This window comes from Gavialis gangeticus, unplaced genomic scaffold, assembly GCF_001723915.1.
Source record: "Gavialis gangeticus isolate Ggan-Ray unplaced genomic scaffold, GavGan_comp1, whole genome shotgun sequence".
In the NCBI taxonomy this organism is placed as follows: Eukaryota; Metazoa; Chordata; order Crocodylia; family Gavialidae; genus Gavialis; species Gavialis gangeticus.
Genome location: NW_017728964.1, coordinates 12376000 through 12385953, shown reverse-complemented (window position 1 = coordinate 12385953; position 9954 = coordinate 12376000). Strand labels below are relative to the sequence as shown.

At 49.7% G+C, this 9954-nt stretch overlaps 1 protein-coding gene across 1 annotated transcript in view; it reads right to left on the bottom strand.

Annotated features, from left to right (window-relative positions):
* The window catches only part of ST6GALNAC2 (ST6 N-acetylgalactosaminide alpha-2,6-sialyltransferase 2), a 19651-nt gene that overhangs the window by 2340 nt on the left and 7357 nt on the right, over positions 1-9954 (bottom strand). The window contains 8 exon segments of the mRNA XM_019503001.1: positions 25-124; positions 567-650; positions 1489-1592; positions 1990-2128; positions 3284-3449; positions 5509-5683; positions 7193-7250; positions 8640-8732. Of these exon segments, the coding sequence (XP_019358546.1) occupies positions 25-124; positions 567-650; positions 1489-1592; positions 1990-2128; positions 3284-3449; positions 5509-5683; positions 7193-7250; positions 8640-8732 (919 nt within the window).

The window sequence follows — 9954 nt, the reverse complement described above, 5'->3', positions numbered from 1 at the left end:
CCCCCCCCCCCCAAAGCCTCTTACCTGGTCACAGGTATGAAGGGCTGTCAGCAACATGAGGGCACCAGTACTGGGCATGTAGAGGTAGCCGTATTGTGTATTGATTATATCCGACCTCAAAAACCTGTGAGCAAAGAGATGGGATTATAGCAAACGAGCTCAGGAGGAACGGAGGCTTCAACCACAGCAAACATAATGAAGGAAATGCTGAAGGAAGACACATTAGACTGCAAGGAACCAAACTGGGTTGAACTGCAATGGACAGAAACAGTTTGGGGTAATTCCCAAAGGGATCACAGTGAGCTGCACAGCTACGAATGGGACAGAACTGACTCGTGTGTGAGAGCAGAAGCACATTCAGTGTCACTGGAGTGGGTTGCAGCAATGGAGGAAGACTGCAGGGTGAGGAAGAGACTGCAGGCCAAGAGCAGAAAGACTGACTGAGTTTGACGGTGCTTAATAATTCAGGGGCAGGCTGCTGGGAATAGACCTGGGTCAGCTCAGCACTGAACAGGAGCTGTGGTATTGCGGGAGTGTTTTGCCCAAAGACACCTTGTTTTCCTTACCTTGCTGTTAGATAATGCATGAAATCTGGGTGCAGCAGCTTGAACTTCTTTGCAGATGCCTCTGGTCCAAAATATTTTGATGGTCTGAGGCAGGGAGATCAAAAAACATCATTTCACATCATGCTGCTATTTGGACAACTTGGTATTTATGTTATAACCTAAAAAAGAGGCTAGTTGTTTAGACTAAACAGCAGTGCCATTTGTCAAGGGCAGAGAGGTCAGGCTCTGAGAAAATATCAAATGCTGAAGGAAAATACACTGCTCCTTGGGTGCTGGGGTTTAACATACGGCCTCTAGGGCAGCGACTCAGCCAGGCATTAACAGGCTTTTATTTTTGTGACTGTTAAAGTTGGGCCCTGCTGTCCAGTTCCTGCCTTGCTTTGATCCTTCCCTTGTATTAGCAAAGGAACAACGGTTGCCAGTGAAAGTGGGCCACCAAAGCAACGAGATTAATTTCCATGTGTGGAGACTTTAAGTACTGCAGTGCTGTAGAGTGGGTTATGACAGAGTTTCCAAGGCTGCTTACTGAGTCGGTCCCACTGGGGGCTGGAGCACCGTGAAAAATCGGGCTGCTGAAGCTCAGAGAAAGGAAGGTTGATTCAGTGGAGAAGGCACCAGCCTGGGATGTGAGACACCCATGTCCTTCCTCTGCCCCAGGCTTCCTGTGCAGCCTCAGGCAAGTCACTTAGCTTCACGATACCCCAGTCTGTAAGGACAATAGCACTCCCCTACCTCCCAGGGCCTGTAAGGAGGAATATCTTAAGGGCTGAGGCAGGCTGATACCACAGCAACAAGGCCCATGTAAGCACTGAGGACCTTTGCAGAAATACCCACCCTGGGCAGAGAGGGTATCAGTTGCCAAGACAGCTCTATGCCTGGCTGGGCTAGGGTAGGTCTGGGACAGACTGGTAGGGTTACTTACTCATCACCCTTGTCCAAACCGTCTTGGACCGGGCTGCCTAGGATGGCCGACCTCAGCATGGTGTAATCGCGCATGTCCGAGGGGATGAAAATGTAATGTAGTTCCTGCAGCAGAAAGGGGACGGGACACGTGATGCTTTAGAAGCTGAAAAGCCCGGCCCCATCACACCCTCAACCCTGCCTAGAAGGAACCTCGTTCATCCACCCGCACATGTAGGGTGAGTAGATAAACACATGTGCTTTGGCAGGAAGAGCGGGAGATGTAGACACTGAGCAACAAACAGTGATTTCCAAATAGAGGGAAAGTTTCTGGTGACCCAGAAAGGAGCCGGGGCCTCTTCCCAGGCAGAGCGGTAGGTGGCTGTTGTCAAAGCGCTGGTTCCCAGGCTGCGCGCATTGACAGCCCGCCAGCCCAGAGTGGTAACGCTCCATCCCTCAACCCGGATGAGTCTCCAGATCCAACCCAAGGTTTTCAGAGCAAGCCCCAGCCGGGATTCCTTACCTTGGACTGGGGTACCTGGGTGAAGCCGTACTCCCTGTAAGCAATGAGAGAGTTCTTCATGGTGTTCACTGTGAAGCCGTAGAAGGAGGTCTTGGTCCCAACATCTTCCTCAAAGCCTTTGGTCACAGCTCCATTGAGCCTGTGGAAGGACCAGGGCAAAGATGAGGGGTCTGATAAAGGGCTGCCCTCTCGCCACAGGGTACTCAACACATTGCCTCTACCACCAACGCTGCTTCCCTCTGGGGTCGTGTGTGTGCGTCAGTTTGTGGTTGTAAAGGTGTAACTTTTTGCCTCTCCATCTACCTCCAAAAAGCCATCTCACTTCACGACAATGGGCCAGCACAGAGGACCGATACCTGCATTACCCCCGTCATGTCTCTGCAATGCTCCTGAGAGTATCGCGGAGAAGCAGGCCCCATGTTCCCTCTCCCACTAGATACACACAAAACCCAGAACGGGGCGGAAAGGAGCAGGAGTGGGTGCTCAGGGGCAGGCACCTGGGCAGTGCCTTCAGGAACACTATGAAAGCAGTCCAGATATAACCTCAGAGGCCCAGCTCAAGTCCCAGCCGTGGACTGCGTGAGAGGAGAAAGGTATTGCTCAGCAAAACTTCACCACGGAGGTCTCACCGGCTCTACCCGAGCAACAGAAACCCTGTAGCCACTTCTGTGGCAGTAGGGATTTGCTCTGGCATCTTTGGCTTTCATTTCCCCATCCCTCACTGTTATACAGGGCACTGCACGGGCACCTTCACCTCGGCCAAGGTGCAGACCTGATGTTATAACATGAACACCAGGTCCTTGTTTCTCCACATTGCACCTAATGGTGCTCCTCTCAGCAAAGAGCCCTTGTGGCAGATGACTCCATGTAGGATGAAGCTGTGTTGATTTAAAGGGCCTAGAATATGTCCTGCCAGGGAATAATCCATGATAGGCCAAGATCTCCTGAAAAGGGGACTGTGCAATGAAAGGCAAGGAGGATATTGCCTCAGATTTGCAATGAAGTGTCACTGTTAATGTTTAATAATCTCACCCCCACTGCTGGAGCACAGAGGGAAATGATATTCATTAAAGCAGAACTCCCACTGCTCTGTTGGGGCAGCAAGAATGCAAGTTATGTGAACCTGGAAGTCCCCTAACTGAGAACAGCTTTAACCCACCAGATCTTTCAGTGGCTTCCCTTCATCAGTAAAGCTGAACAAATGGACCTGTGCCAAAGGTGAACATCCCTCCAGCTGGTGGCTTCTCCCAGGCTACAGCTCCCAGGAGCCCCAGCGACGTGGAGCTGCCCATACCTAAAGACGAAGTCATGCGCGTCGATCTCCTTGCCTTGCCGGGATCCATTGAGAATCCCTCCATTCCCAACCACGGCACAGCGGATGCAGTCTCCGGGGAAGCTGGCTCTGTCAATCAGCCATCTGTTGGCAGAGTCATTGAGGAGACGGAGGGTGGAGGCAATAGCTGGGGATCAAAGCAAGAAGGGGCAGGTGCTGAATAGGCAGCTATATACGGCCTGTAATGGACTCCTGCACCAGCTCAGTACGTGGGCAGCATTTTCCTGCCCATGCTGAGCATCCCTTGTCTCTAAAATCTTCTAAAAAAAGAAATTTGCCCCATATTTAAGTGATCCAGGACAGAAGCCTCTTCCCCGACCCCAGCCCTGCTGGAGCCCATGTGGCTGGTTCTGGAGAGGTGGCAGGGCGGTGGTGGGAGTCCCCATGGGAGGCATCCATGGGGTGGGGGCCTATGGCACTCACTAGCCTTGCTCTGAGGCAATGCCCTGCCCTCTCCCTCCCAACAGTGGCTCCTTGCAGCCGGCACTGCCCACGCTGTTTTGTTTCTTCCTCTGCCCCCGGCTGCTTCCATCGTCACCTCACAATTGAGAGATTCAAGCTGCTGGCCCCGGCTGGGGAGGCCTGGGGAGTGGGCACAGGGTGGGAAGGGAAACAATCCCCTGCCGCCAATGGCCTGCAACAATGGAGCGGGTTGTCTGAGATCCTTTCACTCCAAGTTAATAATCACACGGACACTAGGAGCTTTTATTCAGGAAAATGTCACAAGACACTGATAGCAGCATTTCCCAGCCCCGCCACTCCCACCCGGCTCTCCCTCCTGTCTCCCTGGGGAGGAAGGCTTTTATCAACCAGATAGTGACCCCTCTGTTTACATGGTAGGGACTCGGAGCCCAGGCAGGTCTGCCATATCCTCTGTCTCTCTGTTCTCTCAACACCCCCACAAGCCTTTCCAAACAGAGACCCGGCCCTAGCTGTAAATCAGGTTTAGGCCTTGGCTGTGGTCTGCCCAGCCCTATCCAGCGAGGAAATGAGATAGCTAGGAAATATCAGTGTGACTATGGTGTTTGCAGCCCCTGCCTCCCCATCCCGCTCACCTCCCCAGCTGTTTCTGCCCCCACCTCCCACCCTTCACAACCATGCAGCTCAGAACATGAGTACTGGAAAGTGCCAGGCAGTGGCTCTGGAGGGTGAAGTCCTCCCAAAGGCTGCAGCCTTGGCAAGCATCTCCCCCACCATGCTCTCCTGCTAAGGTCTCTAAGCAAGTACGGGATCCACAGCCCATTTCATCCATAACCTCCCTGCTGGCCCTGCCAACCAGGCTGCCATTTGGAGCTCCTTAACCTGGGGGGTCCTGTGCCATGGGCCCCTGCCCACTAGGATGGTGGCAGGAATTAGGGATAGGATATGGAGTCAGGTTACATAAAGCAATGCAGTTGAACCTATTCCCTCCATTCAGGCACAGGCAGCGAAGCTTGTAGGGGCACACATTGGGATGGGATTGGGGAAAGCTGGGTGTTAGCCTTAGCTCTCCTGACCCATGGGACTGTCGGGGGCAAAACCAGGCCTCACTCTGCTTATGCATAATAGGTGATAATGATACCAAGCTGTTCTGAGGTTTGTCAACCACAAGAGCTGGGGATTGTCTTTATAAACAGGAAATGGGGATTTATAAACAGGCTCAGAGAACTGGCAACGGGCTTCACAATCTTTCTCCAAGTCACCTTTCATAGTTTCATAGATGGGCTGGAAGGGACCTTGCAGATCATTGGGTCCAGCCCCCCTGCACTTCGGCAGAAAAGACTGCTGGGATCAGATGACCCCAGCAAGATGGGCATCGAGACGCTGTTTGAAGATCACCAGGGTGGGTGGCTGAACCATCTCTGGGGGATCCTGTTCCAAACCCCTGGCACTCGGCTTGTAAAGAAGTTTTTTCTTATATCCAGTCTGAAGCGATCTTCAATCAGCTTGTGCCCATTATTTCTTGTCCTCCCTCGAGGGGCCTTGGTGAATAGATGCTCCCCAGGCCCTGATGAATACCCCTGATATACTCACAGGCTGCCACCCCTCCTTTCTTCGTTTCCATCCACTGCACTTACAATACTCACATCCCAGTGGTGTTTAGGGACCAGGCCCGCCTAGCAAGGTAACAAGAGTATGTCATCCCCATGCAACGGGTAAGGGGCTGGGACATCTGGCATATGACAAAGGGGATTGTGCTCCATTACCTGTGTAGGACAAGCCCTGCCAGCCATAAGGGACACCACGCTCCTTCAGCTTGTTCCATGTCTCTGAGGTTAGGTGACGGTCCCACATCAGCACTGGCATACGGAAGTCAAAGAGCTTCCCAAACTTGGAGTCTGCTTTCACTTTTGATGTTAGTGACTGCAGGCAGGAGCTGGGCTAAAAGAAGAGGAAGCATGGTTCAGACTCAGATTGATCTGTGTTTCTCTTGAATGTCTCCGAAGAGAGTCAGAGGAGTGCACCACAGAGATATATATTCTAGCCACACAAAGAAGCCTCCATCTCTCTCTTCAGCAACTGCAACTACTTAAATAACTTGTTAGCAATGTTCACTGCTACTAATAACGTAGTACTCTAGGAAGACTCGTCATAGTCTAAGACTCCACTGGGCTACATGCTAAACAAATCAAATGACCTATTCCCCAAAGAGACTACATACAACCTAGTCTGAGCACCAGATTCCCACAGTCCATTGCTGGCTCTGCCACTGACCTACTGTGTGACCTCAGTCATGTCACTTCCTCCCTCTGGCTATAAATTCAAGCATGATCCCTAGCTCACAAGTGGTATTTGGAGAATCAGTTAATCAATGCTCATAAATTGCTCAGAGGGTGAAAAACACTCTGTAAAAAGGAGCAGTATTGTTTCCTCCATAAGTTTAATTCTCTGCTAAGGGTGTCCAAGATGTTATTAATGACTCAGGAATTTCCACAGCACCCTATAGTTTTTCACTGGCCCATTTGTATTTTCCTTGGATGGGTTTAAGGCTCGATGCTTCAGCCAGAGCTATTAATACATTGAGAATGTCTGAGGAAAGCAGGAATGCGGAGTGGGGGAAGGGAGCTCTTGGGATACCCCATCTCCACACAGACAAGACAATTGGAAAGCGATGCAAACACACAGCTTACATTGCCTGGTGACCAAGCAAGGTTCAACATGGCACGGCAAGCCAGTGTAAATGGGTGCAAACTGGGAACCTGATGCTAAGCAAGGATTGCATGACTAGGCACCCTACCCCATATCCTCAAAAGGTATTGAGCTCAATGGGTGTCAGGCAGGTAAATACATTTAAAGGACATAAGCCTACACCAAATCCATTTCTCCCTGTAGTCAGACTCCACTTGCCTTCACCAGGCGCCAAATCAAGCTCTGGCAGGACACCGGTGTCTAGCTTCATTACAGCAGTGGGCTTCTACCATTGCTTAGCCTCTGTCCACGCCAGCCAACCTCGGCTAGACAGAACAGCTTAAGGCCAAAGGGCCCAAGAGATCATCTAGTCTGGCACCAGCACTAGCCATTAACCTTCACTTTGTGTTCCTCAACACCTCCTCCCATGTGTCTTCAGGCTCAGTTTGGCAGGCTCAAGAGGTCTGGGAAGTAGACCTGTTAATAAGTGGCTGAAATCTTGGGTGTTTCTTTGAAACAAACCTCTAATCCTTTCAGACTTGCCCGTCCTTCCTGCAAACATAGGCTTGCACAGGAGAAATGTCACATGTGTGTGTGTGAGCTTGTGCACGTACGTGCATGTGTGTACTCAGATGTCACAAATACCTTTCAAACAGCAGACATTGTTTTCAGAGAAAATTCCACCCCTCCTTTTCACTGCAGCCTGAACTAATGAAAAGCTTCAAAAAGACAATGAAAAAGCAGTTTGAATGTGCTTATTACCTGTTCCCAGGTGGGTTTGGGTTTTTCCAGCTCAGGAGAATATTTAGACTGCTGCCCTCTGGGGAAAAGAACAAAAGGAATAAATAACCTTCTTGGGTGGGACACTGCCTATGTGGATTTCTCTGGCATGCACTGAGAAATCTGCCAGCCTCTACTGTAGTTTTTAGATACAGCTTCTATTAGTTAGCTTTACACATTCCTATCCACATTTAGTTACCTCCATTGTGGGGATAGGGAGGGCACTGACTTGAGGTCAAGAGGGACGATTTTCACTCCCAACATCCAGCAGTGGGCAGGAAGGAAGGCAGGTCCTGGGACACACCTAGGAGTTAGGAATTCTGAGTCTGGTTCCTACCCCTGCCACTGATTTCTTGTGTTACCACGTTCAAATCCCTTAACTGCCATATGCCCCAGTTCCTCTTGTCTAAATGGGGACTATAGTACATTCTTGGTCTTGTCTAGTTATGCTGGAAGTTGAGGTGTGACTGCAGCACATTTAGGCAAACCCAATCTAGCTAACTCAGGTACCAGCAATGGTGAAGCCACAGTGATAACTGTGGGAGCAGGCTGCACAACCCAGTCTAGGTCCTTGGTGACTTGGCCGTTTTGCACATATTGAGGTCTGGGCTTCTGTGTGGTCACTGCTATTGGTATCTGAGATAACTAGATGTAGAGCTAGCTTGCAAATGTGTATCTGAGCTATATTCACACCTCCCCTTGCTGAGTAGATATACCTCAGAGATATACCCACAACCTAGATTTCCCTGAGACTGTAAGCTGTGGGAGTTAAGTGATGCTCAGGTCTTGTGTGGGCTCTGTTCAAAGATTGTCACCCTAAGGAAATGCAGTCTTGGCAGTGCTAAGCCTGGGAAACAATGGGCCCCTATAGGGTGCTGATGTCTATGTCACTGGGAACATAAAAAGCCAAGACAATAAGCTAAAGGAAATGCATCAATCACTAAACAGCCAGTTTAGATCCAGACTGAGATGGCGGTAACTGAAAGTTTTCACCATCTGACCCTTGCTTGGTGTCCCTCAGGAACTGAGATGCTGTTGTCATTTTAGTACCACCAGAAATGAATTGTTTGAAGGGACTGAACTTTCCTGTTGATCTACAGATGGCCATTACAGAGCTGGTTTGAGGTCCATGGACAAGACAACGTAGGAGACACTTGTGCCATGATCTCCTGAGATGTATCTGGTCTGAGGACTGCTAGTGGGTTTTCATGTGCTCAGCTGCCAGCCCATCACTTCCCACCAGCTCTCAGCTCACAGTAGAAGACAATAAAACCCAGATGGTTATGATGCTGTAAGAATCAGGTCCTATTCAAAACCCTGGAGACAGAAGTCCATGATACTCCCCTCTCCCACGCACCTGGAATAATCAGCAGGGGAAAAAAAACAAGACATTTTAACTAAATTCCTCCTCCCGTCCTGCACCACTTACCTCTTTATGATGCTTTTTCGAGTCAGGTCATGGCTCCCAGCTTCTCGAGACAGCTCCGGGGGTACCAGGAGAAGGGGCTCCTGCTGCAGCAGGCTAGAACAGAGACCAAGCAGAGAGCACCTCAATGGGGAAGGTCCCACAAATCATCATGCCCCATGTCAGCTGAGCGTCCTGCCCACCTCAAGGAACGTACCAGTCTAGAGGTACCCCCAGCAGCACGGACAAGAAATGTGTCAAGTGGATTCATGGAACCCAATGAAATGAAAAAACTTATTAAGCCAAAGAGGAGCTTGATTACATCCAACTGGTGCCTGGATTGGGCAGGGTGTATGTCCCTCAACCCAGCAGGAGGAACAACAGACTTGCAAAATATGAGATGCCATGTAGAAAGCTTAAGAAAAAAGAGTTTGCACTAGCTCCCTGTGGCTTTGGTGAGTATCAAACCAGGTTTCCTTCTTCAGTACCATGTTGCTAGGACCTCCGTTTTACCCACAGTGATCTTCCAACATTACACAAGCGGAATCAGTCTGTCCTGCTATCTCTCAGAAGTTCTTCACTTTGCCACTAGGAGTTCCCAAAGGCATTTACTATTTTATACTGTTTAGCACTTAGCACCTTTCCAGCCTTTGTACCAGGTTAGGAGACCCCAGTGAAATGTGGGGCAATCCAGGCCAGGTTTGATTGGGTTTTTTTTCAGAAAATGTGGGGAGACTGATTATTCTGCAGATTCCTAATGACAAAATTGTCTCTGAATCCAGCATAGGTTGGTAAAGTCATTAGTTAAGTTGGTCAGCACCTGGTATTTCCATCTCCCAGGAAGCTCTGAGGTGTCAAAACCTGGCTTTCTTCTTAATTTGGCCCAAACAGTCCAAATATCAGAACGTTTGGTACAAATATTTCCAAAAAAATTTTTTTTCTGAACTCATCAACACATTCCACTAAATAAAATGAGACAAAATTAAGTCACTATAAAACATTGTAATAATTTTCTACAAAAGCTTGGATTAAATCAATGAATCCCCATTGTGGAATCAGTATTCTCTGACAGAACGCTGTTCCATATGAATGCTTTAGCCAATACTCATCTCTTGCCTCTGGGGACTATATTAGAGGAAGTGAGTCTGTGTCCTCGTTGCAGAAACTTTCCACAGGGTGCACAGATGCCCTTGGCAGAGAAGCCAAGGACTGAATCAACCATAGAGACCATGCATCTGTCTCTAGGGTCCCCACCTCTGGCATGCATGTGTTGGGCGGCATCTAGGAAGCCAACGGGTACAACAGAGACCTCAGCTGGCAGGGCTGCCAGGTGCCCTGG